The sequence below is a fragment of the Canis lupus genome, chromosome 11 (assembly GCF_003254725.2).
Source record: "Canis lupus dingo isolate Sandy chromosome 11, ASM325472v2, whole genome shotgun sequence".
Taxonomy (NCBI): domain Eukaryota; kingdom Metazoa; phylum Chordata; class Mammalia; order Carnivora; family Canidae; genus Canis; species Canis lupus.
The window spans coordinates 60,300,754-60,315,496 of record NC_064253.1 but is presented as its reverse complement, the minus strand read 5'-3'; the positions used below and the strand labels follow the sequence as shown (position 1 = coordinate 60,315,496).

At 46.7% G+C, this 14,743-nt stretch overlaps 1 protein-coding gene across 1 annotated transcript in view; it reads left to right on the top strand.

Annotated features, from left to right (window-relative positions):
- The window catches only part of ABCA1 (ATP binding cassette subfamily A member 1), a 128,475-nt gene that overhangs the window by 91,490 nt on the left and 22,242 nt on the right, over positions 1-14,743 (top strand). The window contains 12 exon segments of the mRNA XM_025433156.3: positions 175-317; positions 543-680; positions 1,424-1,644; positions 2,890-2,962; positions 3,924-4,126; positions 5,691-5,739; positions 5,935-6,048; positions 7,319-7,467; positions 8,977-9,101; positions 10,157-10,255; positions 12,981-13,170; positions 14,195-14,289. Of these exon segments, the coding sequence (XP_025288941.3) occupies positions 175-317; positions 543-680; positions 1,424-1,644; positions 2,890-2,962; positions 3,924-4,126; positions 5,691-5,739; positions 5,935-6,048; positions 7,319-7,467; positions 8,977-9,101; positions 10,157-10,255; positions 12,981-13,170; positions 14,195-14,289 (1,599 nt within the window).

Genomic DNA, 14,743 nt, shown 5'->3' with positions numbered 1-14,743 from the left:
TAATGTTGTTCTATCTTGATTCTTCCTCTTATTTTTCAGAAGTTAATAAAGTTAGAAGAGGTCAGGAAGGGGGGGCAGTGGACACGTGCCTATTTTCTTCTCTTCTGGGTCAGGAAGCACTGTGTTCTGATGCGACCCGTGGGGTGCAGAGTTGACCTGCCCTTCTGTCCCCAGGCTGACTGTGGAAGAACACATCTGGTTCTATGCACGTCTAAAGGGGCTCTCAGAGAAGCACGTGAAAGCAGAGATGGAGCAAATGGCCTTGGATGTTGGTTTGCCACCCAGTAAACTGAAAAGCAAAACAAGTCAGCTGTCAGGTGTGTTCCCCCTCTTCCCTCAACACTCCCCCTCAACCCCCCTGCCCCACACAGGGCAAAAAAACAATAGCTGGTCCAGTGTTCCAGTGTGGGGGTGAGTGGGTAGGTCAGAAACGTGTCCCTAGCTTGTCCCTAGGAGGGTGCCTCTATTTGTCTCTCAATGCCTCTGCCTTTGCTGTCTGGGGCCGGTCCTGGAACATCTCTCTCACTCTCTCTCCCTCACAGGTGGAATGAAGAGAAAGCTGTCTGTGGCTTTGGCCTTTGTTGGGGGATCCAAGGTTGTCATTCTGGATGAGCCCACAGCCGGTGTGGACCCTTACTCCCGTAGGGGAATATGGGAGCTACTGCTCAAATATCGACAAGGTGGCTGATGTGTGCTTACTTCGAGGGAGGGAGGGATGGAGAGGCTCTTGAGCAGTATGGCTGTGGCGGTGGCTCATGGCTATTCTTGACAGCAGCAGAATTGCTTCTCAAGGAAAATGTGGGACTCCTTTTCTTAAAGCTCTGTGCTCACCCATGGTGCAGATGTGGAAGGAAGGCCTGCTTTACAAGACACTCAATTAACATCATGCCTCATTATCTAGGGGTGGGCAAGAAGAGAAATGGGGAGAAGGGGCATGGTCCCCAGAGCTGCCTCTAGCATAGAACTTGGACATCTCTATTGTAACTGTGTTCCGCTCTAGACCAACTGCTGAGAGCAGAGGCTGTGTCTTTGTTCAACTCTCTCCCAACATGGGACACTATATGTGTTTGTTGAAAGAGTAGATGAGCAAATGAGGGGCATGGACTTCAGAGCCAGTTCCAGCTGGCCCCGAGACCTTGGAAAAGTCATTTAACTTATCTCAGTTCCTTTCCTTATAACAGTAGTGCCTGCCTCATAGAAAATTAAGTCAAGTGAGAATGCTTGCAGACCACCTAGCACACTGCCTGGCATGTAGCAAATTCCCAAATAAATGTTCCTGTTCTGATTTCTGCGAGGATAGCGTTCCCACACAGGCTTCCAGGGTTTTCTGCCTTGGTTCTATAGCTTGGTAGTTCCAGCTGCTTTAATCAACGAGAATCAGTAGGCCTCACTTGTCCCGTGTCCTTGCGTTTGTGCCTGGCAGGTCGCACCATTATTCTCTCCACACACCACATGGATGAAGCAGACATCCTGGGGGACAGGATTGCCATCATCTCCCATGGGAAGCTGTGCTGCGTGGGCTCCTCCCTGTTTCTGAAGAACCAGCTGGGAACAGGCTACTACCTGACCCTGGTCAAGAAGGATGTGGAATCCTCCCTCAGTTCCTGCAGAAACAGCAGTAGCACTGTGTCATATCTGAAAAAGGTGAGCTGTACTTTCAGTGCTGGGCTGGTGCTGGGTCCAGGGAGTCAGGACTTGGTGGCTGTGAGTGGCTTGTCCACCTCCACCCCACTCTCCCTGCACTATGGTCCCTTGGGAATCCCATCACACTTCCTATGTGGAAAGCTCAGGACACTTTTGTTCCCGCAGTGCGAGTTTGGTTGAATCCCGCTTCCTTCGTCCTGGGGAGGCACAGTGGATAGAGAAGGTCCTTAGAGGACTTTATAATAACGAAGAAAAAAGACTTGCCAGCAGTGAGGAGCCGTAGCTGCAAAATGCCCTGCCAACTCCTGCTCGTTATCTTTAAATCTCATTGAACTTAACTTTTAAACTACAAAACAACAAATATTCATTGAACACTGATTTCATGCCAGGCAGATTCTGGGCATAAAAGAAAATAAGCAGTAATAGTTAATTTTTCTTAGCATTGTTATCATTTATAAACTTTTTTTTTTTTGACTTTCATCATTTCAAAGTGCAGGGCTATAGTGGGAGGCTGGTATTGTGTTTGTTATCCCAGATTAGGGAAGTGAGACTTGTAGGTCACTGAGCAGCAGGTAAATAACAGAGGTGGGACCAGAGCCCAATAGCCAGGTAGGTTTTCCTACGTCCCGCAGCACATGCCGAAGATTCATCGGCTGAAACCAGTGGCCCCTAAAACATTTACATCCCAACCTTCAATTCCCATCTGCTTGTTTACCTTTTAACCAGTGCCTGGCTACTCAAGGTGTGGTCTGAGGGCCAGCAGCACTGGGATTACTTGGGAGCTTTTTAGAAATGCAGAAATGGGGGCCCAACTCAGACTCACTAAGTCAGAATCTGCATTTTAACAAGGTCCCCTGGTGGATCAAGATAAATCAAGGCCTGAGAAGCACTGAGCCAGACTAAATAAATAAATAAATAAATAAATAAATAATGAATAAAAGAAAATAAAAAAATTAAAAAAAAATAGGCAAATCCCATGCCTAGGAAGGTCAGCCAGTGCCTGGTGACAGCATTCCTGGCCGGCCCCGTTCCCGTTGACAGCTCTGCTCGCTGACCTCCCGTCCACACGGCACACACGTGTCAGACAGTGGCTTCAGAAGCCATGGCTGCCCACAGTTGGCTCCCAGGAGGAGCCTTTGCAGTTCTCACACCGTAGAGCCTCATGGAAGCCCTCCCTGGCGAAGGTGCTGGCGGCTGTACCTTGCTCGGTCCCTGACCCATTCTCACCTCCTTCTTTGCCATCAGGAGGACAGTGTTTCTCAGAGCAGTTCTGATGCTGGCCTGGGCAGCGACCATGAAAGTGACACGCTGACCATCGGTAAGGACTCTGGGGTTTCTTATTCAGGTGGTGCCTGAGCTTCCCCCAGCTGGGCAGAGTGGAGGCAGAGGAGGACAGGTGCAGAGGCTGGTGGCGCTGACTCAAGGTTTGCTGCTGGGCTGGGGCCGGGGGGCTGGGAGAGGGTGCCGCTTGGTGGCAGATTGGCTTACCGCTTGCTGGGGAGCCTGGGGCTTGGGCTGGGAGCTGGCAGGGCAGTGTCCCCGAGAGGCTGACGTGATTGGGGGTGGGGGATCTCCTGGGGAGTGGATCTGGCCAGACGCTGGAGACCAGGGATGAGGAGCTGAGGACCCAGCCATGGGAGGGATTGGATCTCAGTAGCTAGGGAGAGTGAGAGCCCGGGAGATGGAGAGCAGCATCCTGGGTCTTCCTTTGGAGGTATATATAGGACACCAGTGTCCCCAGTAACACGTATGGAGCAGAAGCCTTTACTGTGTCCACCTAGGCCCAGTTCCAACCACTGGCTTTTTCCAGGGAGATGTCTCCTTCCATGAACTATTTGATTAACCTTTTATTGACGTAAATAGCAGGAGCCTCCTTTAGAAGGTTAGGGAAGGGTGAAGACTCCTTTAACATTCCTTCCACTCAGGTTCTCTGTTGAAGAATCCTAGAGTTTAGGCCATAGACACAAGACTTTCAACCTCAGAGTCTTCCGTCCTTTCACTCGCCCATCCTGCCCTCCATCCTTCTTTCCACCCACCCAGCCACCCACGATATACTGAGAACCTACAGTGTTCCTGACTTTGGTGATACAAAGGTCAATAAGACCTAGCCCTTGCCCCCAGGAACTCTAAGGCCAGAGATACACAAGTATCTGGGACAGGTATCCTGTGTGGGCAGCTGGCTTCTGAGGAGTAGGCAAAGGGAGAAGGTGAGGCATGGCTGGTCCTGAGTGGGGGGCCTCTGAGCTGGCTGAACCGTCTTTGTGCTTTGGTCCCTACAGATGTCTCTGCTATCTCCAACCTCATCAGGAAGCATGTGGCTGAGGCCCGGCTGGTGGAAGACATTGGGCATGAGCTGACTTACGTGCTGCCCTACGAAGCTGCCAAAGAGGGGGCCTTCGTAGAACTTTTCCATGAGATTGATGACCGGCTCTCAGACCTGGGCATCTCTAGTTACGGCATCTCGGAGACGACCCTGGAAGAAGTAAGTTACGTGACTTCAGGGTGTAGCAGGTCCCCCAGTCCCAAGGCTAGACGGGCAGCCTGCTTTTCCCTCATGGGAATAGGATTACCATGGAGCTGGTCATTTTATCCTTAGGTCATTGATATTGGGGTATTATTGGTCACAGTTAACCCTTTACAGTTGTCGGAGACAACAGGAGAGCTCTATTAGGATTGCTCCCTGAGGGATCCCTGGGTGGCTCAGCCGTTTAGCGCCTGCCTTTGGCCCAGGGCGTGATCCTGGAGTCCCGGGATCGAGTCCCGCGTTGGGCTCCCTGCATGGAGCCTGCTTCTCCCTCCTCCTGTGTCTCTGCCTCTCTCTCTCTCTATGTCTATCATAAATAAATAAATCTTAAAAAAAAAAAAAAAGGATTGCTCCCTGATGTGGCTGTGTCATGGCCATACATAGGAAATAGCCAGCATTTATGGAAAATCTATGTGTGCCTAGCGCTGAACTGGGTGTGTGAGGTTTTTTTTGCTGTTTTTTTTTGTTTGTTTGTTTTAATTATTGTGGGGGCTCCTGGGTGGCTCAGCCAGGTAAGCATCCAACTCTTGATATTGGCTCAGGTCATGATCTCAGGGTCGTGACAGTTGAGCCCTGTGTCAGGCTCCATGCTCAGCAGCAAGTCTGCTTGGGATTCTCTGTCTCTCTCTCTCTCTCTCTCTCTTTCTCTCTCCCTCTGCCCCTTCCCTGATTCATGCACACTCTGTCTCTTTAAATAAAATCTTAAAAAAAACCAAAGTTGTAAGTTAATCCCCATAATAAGATGAAAAACTGGGCACTCAGGGATGCCAAGCTAGGATTCAGAATCAGGGGTTTGGGCTAAAAAGCCCACGCTTCCTTTACTGTGTAGCAGCACTTCCCTTTAGAGATCACAACACCACAGACCTGGAGGGCTGGGAAGGATACAAAAGTTGTCTGGCCCAGTGGTCCCCAAGCTTGACCATGCCAAAAAAGCATCTGGGGATATTGCCGACAATAAAAATTCCAAGCCTCAGTCAGCATCAGGGTCTTTGAATCAGAATTTCTGGAGGTAAGGCCTTAATGCCTGTGCTTTTATTACACAGTTTCCAGGCCGTGGAGTATAGTTCAGGGTTTAGAAATCATCGGCTAGTTCACATTCTCTTACGATGTTTGAATCCCTGACATAATATTTCTAGCAATGAGGAACCCATCATCTTTTGATTCATTCTGTCTTGGATGACTTATCATGGTGCTAGGCTTCTCAAAGATTTGCAGCCGTAGACCTAGAAGAAGCCACGTAACCTGCTCCCTGTAGGTTCAGAACAAATTACTTCTGTGGTGTTCGAATGTCATACCTTTAATTTGAAAATGATTGTCCGGATTGATAGTTCTCACTACCGAGGAAATGCTCTCTGGTTAAAAATGCCTTCACTCCCAAGTGACTGGCAAAGTGTTACAAATAAATGAAGCTTTTACTTTTTGTCTTTAGGGGCTAACAAGCCACTCAGTAATGTAATAATCATGGCGGTGATGGTTGCTCTCATAACGTGGTGCTTATAATATTCTCACTCCTGTTTTTCAGATATTTCTCAAAGTGGCTGAAGAGAGTGGGGTGGATGCTGAGACCTCAGGTAACCCTCCGGGGGAGCTGCACACCCTCTGGGCAGTGCCCTCCTGTAGGCCGCCTTAGCTCACCAGAGTTCTGCGTTTCCCTTTCACTTGTTTTATCCCATTCTTATTTTTAGTGTATACATTTGTGACAGATGAGAAGGGCTTGTTTTGTTACAAGTAAAAGAAAATGTGGAATTCTTTCCTTTTGCCTTCAGACGGCACCTTGCCAGCAAGACGAAACAGACGAGCCTTTGGGGACAAGCAGAGCTGTCTTCGCCCATTCACTGAAGATGATGCCATTGATCCTAATGATTCTGATGTAGATCCAGGTCTGTTCGGCCAAGATCTGTGTTCCGTTCTTTGAAAATGAATTTCTGTCTTGGGTACTCCTGTGTTTCCTTTGGAGGCCCTTGAGCCCAGGATGATAGATGCCTACAGGGCCCAAAGGGAAGTGGGAAGATGAGAAAAGCTGCCTTCTCTTTTCCAGCATTAGGCAGACCATCAAACCTGAAAGAGCCCATCCTCATCACTTTCTTCATTGAGTTGAGATCTCTCACTTGAGACACATAATAAAGGATGGTCCCTCAATCCTCTGAATCCATCTATTACCTCTTCTGTGGAGACCGACTTTCTTGCATACATTAGGTGTTTGTTAAGTAAATATTCTTTGAATGGATGAATGATTTTGAATGAAGTCAGCTTTTAGGGTTAACTGTACCTTAGACTTAGATATTCTGGATGAGTGTGTCCCTGTACGTTTGACTGGGATGGAGAAGGGGAGGCAGGAAGTCAAGTAAATATTAGTAAGATGTTAAAGCACCTCAGTTAGGAATTATTAGTTTAAGACAAGGATTTTTATACAATTTTGAGGAACAGAAACCTTTTTGGCTCTCCCATTCTTCCAGTTCGTATGAGCGTGTGGCCCTCCTGTTTTCCCGGATTTCAGACATTGTCAGTACCTGGATCATTTCAATGTGTCTACCTTTTACCAAAATAATAGATGGTAGACAAATCAGCATTGTATTTTCTCAATCATGTCAGCCTAAATGCATGGCCTGTTTCATAGAATATTCTATAAGAAATTGAGGATGACTTGGTTCATCTGAATGACTTGATATACAACAGTTATGTGTGAACATTTCTCTTCAGTTGTCTTAAGGCACCTTCATTTTCCACACTCATCAGATAGAGCTGGAAGGCAGAAACTGCTACTGTTGGACATCTGCAGTCCTAACATTTCCTTGGACATTGATTTGTCCTGAAAGCCTTTACTTCTGAGAGACTTAATTTATTTTTTTAAGACTTTATTTATTTGAGAAAAAGAGAATAATTGAGAGATCATGAGCAGCGAGGAAGGGCAGAGGGAGAAGCAGACTCTCCACTGAGCAGGGAGCCCAATGTGGGACTTGATCCCAGGACCCTAGGATCATGACCTGAGCCAAAGGCAGATGCTCAACTGACTAAGCCACCCAGGTGCCTGAGACTGTTACTTTCAAACACAAGCGTGCAAGATGGTTGCTGAGGATGCTGGAAGGAGGAGTGTGGTGATGTCTAAACTGCCTAAGATAGTAGGTGACCTTCAGTGTTGGCTTCTTGCAGAATCCAGAGAAACAGACCTGCTCAGCGGGATGGACGGCAAAGGCTCCTACCAGGTCAAGGGCTGGAAACTCACACAGCAGCAGTTTGTGGCACTTCTGTGGAAGAGGCTGCTGATTGCCAGACGGAGTCGGAAGGGATTCTTTGCTCAGGTGAAGTGCTGCTCTGGGCCGGTGCCTCTGGCTTCAGGGGTGGGCTGCGGGCTCCTGACCAGCAAAGGCAGGAGAGGGTCATGGTGACGAGGTGGAGGCTGGACCCCGCCCGACTCTCTGTATTTCAATCCCAGTCCTGCTTCTTGCCACTCACGCATCTGTGGGCAAGTGACTTCTCTATGCCTCCATGTCCTCATCTTTAGAATGAAGATGATGTACCTATGACATAGGGTTGTTATGAGGATTGAAATGATAAGTGCTTAGAAGGGGCCTGTCGTTAAGGATTGCTCTGTGTGTGTGTGTGTGTGTGTATGTGTGCGCACATGTGTGAGTTTTATTGCAGAGGATAGCCTAACAAGGACTGAGTTTAGAAAAATTGGCTGGGCAAATTCAGCTATCATAAGCTGAGAAATGATACATCCAGATGCACTTGATATATAAACTTATTGGAAACGTGATTTTTCTCTAAATTGATGCTTAGCTGCAAATTGACAAAAAGGTAGCCAGAGAGGTCAGAAAAAAATGGACAGAGAAGACTCATTACAGTGTTGCCCGCCTGTCAGTGTTTGCAAGCTCAGTGGCTTGATCAGAAGGGATAAAATGATCCCACTCTCTAAAATCAAGAAGTACAGAGCAAGCATGTGCAGAGAGTCTTCCCCACAGACCAAGTGGGTAATGCAGAGAGTCTGAGTTTGGAGCACACAGACCTGGTTTGGAATTCTGGTGCTGCTACTTATTGGCTGTGTGACCGTGGGCAAGTTCCTTAGTCTCTCTGAGCTCAATTCCCTTGTTTGTTGATTGGTGATAATGTTACTCCTAGTTAGGGTTGTAACGATAATGAAATGAGGTAATTGTCACCTAGTATTTTCCCATAAAGAAGGACTAAGGTAATTATGCTTTTTGAGGCCATTACCTGGTGACAGTGGCTGCTGTTCCTTTCAGAGCATGGGATCTGACTGGGTCATTTAATCTTGGTCTGCAGATTCCAAGTGAGACTGCTGAGGCCACAGAGGGAGTGACTTCACATGGGTAGAGACTTGTAGTAGAGACGGAGCCAGGCTTCAGGTCTTCTGGCTCCTGGTGCAGGGCTGGTTGTCTCGGCCTTTCTCTGAGCTGAGCTGGGCTCACAGCCCTTGGTGGGGTCTTCCTCAGGTCTCCAGAGGGAAGGGGGCAGGACCCCGTGTTCTGAGTCACCCTGACATGTGACCCCTGTGCACTCTGTAGGGTTTTTAGCTTGGTGCCTCTGCTAGGTGGCCACGGCCTCGGGCCTCGTGCTGTCAGCCTCCAGAAATGCCCCAGAGGGAAGGGGTTTCATTTTCAGCATCTGCTGCTTCCCAGCTTCCATGAGTGCCTTGGTGGAGCTTTGTCTGGGGCCCTGTAATGCTCGTTTGCGTGCTGGCTGGTCCGGGAGGCTAGCTGGCTGGACATGTAGGGGCTTGCCCCATGCCTTGTTTTCTAACATTTGCCCTTGGTTTGTAATTTCCTTTCCCCTCTGTGCCCTGGTCATAGATCGTCCTGCCAGCTGTGTTTGTCTGCATTGCTCTGGTGTTCAGCCTGATTGTGCCCCCCTTTGGCAAGTACCCCAGCCTGGAACTTCAGCCCTGGATGTACAACGAACAGTACACATTTGTCAGGTATGTGTCTGCCTCCTGTGCCCCGGGAGAGAAGAGAGCTCAGGCTGACCAAGGGTGTTTGTGCTACTGAGGGCCAAGGGGAGGTGGACCCCGGGATCGCTCAGTGGAGTGGCCTTGATCAGCCCTTGAAAGCTCCCCCACAGACTGATGTTGGATGCAGAGAACAGCAGCAAATTGAACCTCAGATAATAGACCAGTCCTCTGTTCCCACTTTGAGCTCCTTTCCTTCTGTACTGCTGCCATCGGAACCATCATCTGCATGTTACGTAAATAATCTACTCTTGTAAAACGTCTGTGATGAAGCTATATAGTATTTGGCTTTTCGTAGCTAGGTTTTAATTTTGTCGTTTAATCCCAAGGCTTCAGGGCACTGTCACAGCCACCTCCAGCCTGTTTGCGTGCACAGGACAATGCATGTGTTCATTGCAGCTACAGATACTAACTAGCATTTGCTCTTTAGACACAAATGCCAGCTACTCTTAACACTCCAGTTCTTTTCAGACAAAAGGACAAAGGAATTTCTCTACTTCCTTCTGCAGAAGCTTTCTTGAGTCTTGTAGTATTTTAGATCTTTAGATGGGGAAGCCTGTCAGTGACGTGAAAGGGAAGCTTTAAAACAAACAATGAAAACAAAACAAAATGCATAAATATGTGAATCGATTCCTCTTTCTCTAGCCCCATGTTCCTTTCCTGTTTAGTTCATATTTCATGGATAACTGTGAAAGCACTTTTGGAAAACTGATCCTTAATGAATTTCTTCAATTAAAAAGAAATAGAAAGGTACATGTGTGTTTATATACATGTGCACACATGTTTACACAACTCCATTCATTACTACTTACACAAGCTGCACTTGAGAGGGCTGTTACCTTGACCCTAAATATGCAGTCAGTGTCAGCTCCTTTTGGGTAGGTCTTGTATTGTACTCATTTCTGTTATGAAAGCTTGGCACACAGGAAGTGCCTAATGAAGTGTTCAGTTCAGAAAAACAGTTGTACCTCCCAATTCCTGGTTTTAATGAATTGCTGAGCTGGCCACCTCTCATGCACCCACAGTAACGACGCTCCTGAGGACATGAGCACCCAGGAACTCTTGAATGCCCTCACCAGAGACCCTGGCTTCGGGACCCGATGTATGGAAGGAAATCCAATCCCGTGAGTGCCACTTCAACAGCTGCCTTGTGTTATGCTGGTCACCTGGTTTGATGTCTGCTGTATTTCCTTTATCAGTTGTGATAGATGCCATATTGTGACTAGTATCATTTGTCCTTTGAACTTTTTTTTTTTTTTAATCTTTAAAAAGCTGATCTAGTAATCTAACCAGACCATCTAGGAACAATTGTAGCCGACTAGGAAAGTTTTCTAGGATCCTGCAGAGTAAATCACTACAGGCATTTATTTACTGCTTTAGAGATTAGTATTTAATTTAAATAGCACTTTATACTGATCAAATGCTTTTTCCTTCTTCCCTTCTGCTGGCTCCTGTACCTAAAAGCAGAGATAGGCTGCCATTATAGATAATTTGCAATTTTGCTTATCAGCTTCTTCACTTTACCAGCCTGAGAAGATGTTGTATTATTGTATATAAAAATGGACATTTTCTTCTTTGGGAGTTGCACATTTTTGTATTTTCCTTCAAAATCCTTTTTAAGGAAGTAGGCAGAGTATGAATAAATGCAGTAAAATACCCATGCGTCTCTAAGTGGCCATGGCGTGTGTGTGTGTGTGTGTGTGTGTGTGTGTGTGTGTGTGTAGATCTTTGTGCATCAAGACTGAGTTTCCAAGGGAGCTGAACCATGGCCTATGCAGATTTGACACTTCAGGCTCAGGTAGGATGAGGTTCTAGCTCAGCTACACCATAGACTCTGAGGAATTACAGAGAGTGTGGGAAAGTATAGGGAGATTGGAGGAGGAATAACTTGAATTCTAGATTTTATTTATTTATTTTTTAAAGGTTTTATTTATTTATTCATGAGAGACAGACAGAGAGAGAGAGAGAGAGAGAGAGAGGCAGAGACACAGGCAGAGGGAGAAGCAGGCTCCATGCAGGGAGCCCCACGTGGGACTCGATCCCGGGTCTCCAGGGTCATGCCCTGGGCTGAAGGCAGCGCTAAACCACTGAGCCACCCAGGCTGCCCGAATTCCAGGTTTTAAGGGGAAGGTTCTCACTTTGTCAGTGGACAGACCAGTGAGCCTGGTACCCGGGCATGCAAGGTTTCAGAGCAGATATTTAGGTAGATAGCCACCATGTACCTGCTAGCTCTTATTATTGGATATTTACGAAATATTTGCCGGTACTTACTGTTTAATGGGTGGAAGCTCTATCAGCCTATGTCCATTCCTAAAGAATAAGATGACCATGATGAAAAAGGACATGGAGACATCCTCTCTGGAGTCAGAAGACTTTTGACTTTGGACATAATCTGTAAATTTTGTAGGCGAGGTAGAAGAATGAGATGATGTGGAGTCATTATATGCCCACTGGGCAGTCTGGACTTAGATAAGTGCCAACATGGGCTCAGGGCAAGCCTCCAGAGACAAAAAAGAGGTCCGGTCCCCACTATCAGAGGACCCCCAGCGTTGGGACAGAGCCCCACTGAGTGTGTGTTAGGGGTGGTGTGACAGAGGGGCCCCATTCTGGTGACTTCTACTGAATTCACATTCTAACTTTTACCAAAAAGAATAGAACTGAGGGAAGTTTGACTGGGACATTGATTGTGGCATTGAGCTTTGTCACAGCCAGTCATTTTGTGAAGTTTTTAGAGTGTAAACCCCATATCTTATGTTGACTTTTCCATCAAGTCATGGTGCCTTAGAGAGAACTAGAGCACAAACCACAAATCTGTTCTTTTGATATTTTTAGTACATACGAGAATAACATAGAGTGTGGCTGTGCATTGTAGAATTTTGCAACTCGATGGGATATTAGAAATGCCTTATTTCAACATGTCATTTTGTACTTTTGTTTTATGGGTAGAGAAGATAAGACCTGAGAGGACAAGGGTCTTGTTGGTGGTTCAGCAGTGATTTGGAGCTCAAGTCAGGCATAAAGGCCTTGTGATGCTTGCAAACAACCTAGCTCTTCGTGTACTGAGCACCCTCCCCACATCTCCTTCAAACCCCAATTCTGTACTCATTTTAAAACATAAAGTGAGTCTTGCCATTCCCCACCGATTTACAGCACATTGGACATAACATGCAGACTCCTTCCCAGGCCTGGGTCATCTGGCCATCCTCCACCCTCATCTCCCAACATTCTCCATCCTATGTCATCCCGTCCCAGCCCACTGCCTTCCCGCTGTTCCTCAAACATGGAAAGTTCATTTCTTTTTGGGGCTTTGTAACTCTATTTCCTTTACTTATAGTGTTATTTCTCCCCAAGCCCTTTCCTGACTTCTTTCTAATCGTTTATGCCTTGGAAGAAGCCAGTAGTCCCTCTTCCCCCAATTCACTGTCCTCTTACTTTGTTTTTGGCTAACATTTGTTAATTGCCATATTCCTCTAGAGGAATGCAAGCTCCATGAAGAGCAGGGACTTTATCTTGTTCACCCCGGACTCTCAAATATGGAGAACAATGTCTGGCACATAGTAGATGCTCAGTGAATATTCGTTGAATGAACACAAGGGCAAGAAACCTGATGCCAGTGGATTGGGTTGACCAGAGTTTGGTATATGGGCATTTAGGATCCCTTTGTGTTCCTTTGTTCTTAACTGTAAAACGAGTAAAATGAGTTACTGGTATATGGGTCTGTGTGGAGATCAAACAAAACGGTGAGGGGACAGATGCATGTTTGTTATCAATTGATCTGTGCTCCTGAGCCAACAGGAAAGGCCAGATCCTCCTCTTGAGTGATGCTACCTTGACGTCTTCCCTTTGCAGAGACGTGCCCTGCTCCGTGGGGGAGGAGGAGTGGACCACCGCCCCAGTTCCCCAGACCATCACAGACCTCTTCCAAAATGGGAACTGGACGATGGAGAATCCCTCACCCACGTGCCAGTGTAGCAGTGACAAAATCAAGAAGATGCTGCCCGTGTGTCCCCTGGGGGCAGGGGGCCTGCCTCCCCCACAGGTGAGTCGCTCTCTGTGTGACTGAGCAGGTAGTGGTGCAGGGCAGGCTGGGGAGCTTCTGCTTGGGAAGAAGGAATGGCTGACCTGTCATGTCAGGGTGTTGTCTTTCAGTCTTGATCTTAATTCTTATCACAGAGAAAAGCATGTGAGTTCTGAGGGGGAGGGACTTGGTCTACAGTTCCTAGGTCTTAGCTTGTTTCTCTGTTTTGAGAGGTGAGCTGAGCTTACTTACTTGTTTGAGTCAAAACCAGAACACAACACTCTGCTCAGTGGGCCAGACGCAGTGGAAGACACAGTCTGGCCTCTCCCACTGAGGTGATGCAACAGAACACACTGTGACAGGCCCGGCGTCATCCGTGGTTCTGCCACAGAGGAGCTGGTGAGGTGGGACAGGCCACTCAGTTCACCGGGCCTGTTTCCTTGCCTCCGAATTAGGGAGGCTGGCCCATAAAACTTCTGTGGGTCTTAAAACTGACATTCTCTAAGATTGTGAGTGTTGGGGAACAGTTCTGAAATTTTTGATTGAGAAAAATTTCAGGAACAGGCTTGCTCGTGACCCACCTCTGCTGCTTTATCAGCATGTAGGTTGCAGGGTAAGGACAATTTTAAATGGGTGTAAGAATGTAAAGATGTGTGGTTACTTCTCCTTAAGATAACAGCTAATCTATTCATCAGTCTAACTCCAGTGAACAAAAGAATTCACCGTGCATAGTCCATGATTCTGCTCCCTAAAAACCTTTGTGACTATAAAGAATCATAGTCCACCGTCTGTTGTTTAGTAGTTCTGAATAATTTCCTAGGGGACATCTTGGCTTGGTATAAGTGCGTGGCCAATGCTGAGAGCAGAAGGGACCAGGCCCCTGTGTTTGGCTGATGGCAGTGCCTGGGCCCTGCGGGCAGAGTCGGGTCACACTGTGTTCCATGTTTAAGGGACGTGTGTCACTGTAGTTCTTGATTTTTTTTTTTTTTTCTGTTTCAATTATGGTCCATAAAGACACTTGTGCTTGGTTTTTCTATGATGACAGAGAAAACAGAACACTGCAGACATCCTTCAGAACCTGACGGGAAGAAACATTTCGGACTATCTGGTGAAGACCTATGTGCAGATCATAGCCAAAAGGTCATTATTTACTAAACTTGGCCCTTGCTTGTGTCAATCCTGATTAGGAGAATTAAAGATCTAAAAACAGCAGTGATGGGGAAAAATATCTGATTTTGGCCTGATGTTGGCTTTTGGAAGTTTAGGATATTCTCCAAATCTAGAAAAGATAAGTATTACGAAGTTTTAGTTGTCCGCATCAAGGTTAAGGCTGCCTGGCATAAACACAGGGCTGTGCATTAGAAAAATTCTGGAGATCAAATGGACAGTATTGTGATTATACTGTATTATATACTTCAAAGTTGTGAAGAAACTAGATCTCAAATATGCTTACCAGAAAACAAGAGTTGATTATAGGACATGATGGAGGTACCATGGTAATCATATTACAATATATAAATATATCAAATCAAACTGTTCTACACCTTAAAGATGTTCTATATCAGTTATATGTCAATGAAAAATAAATCTGGAT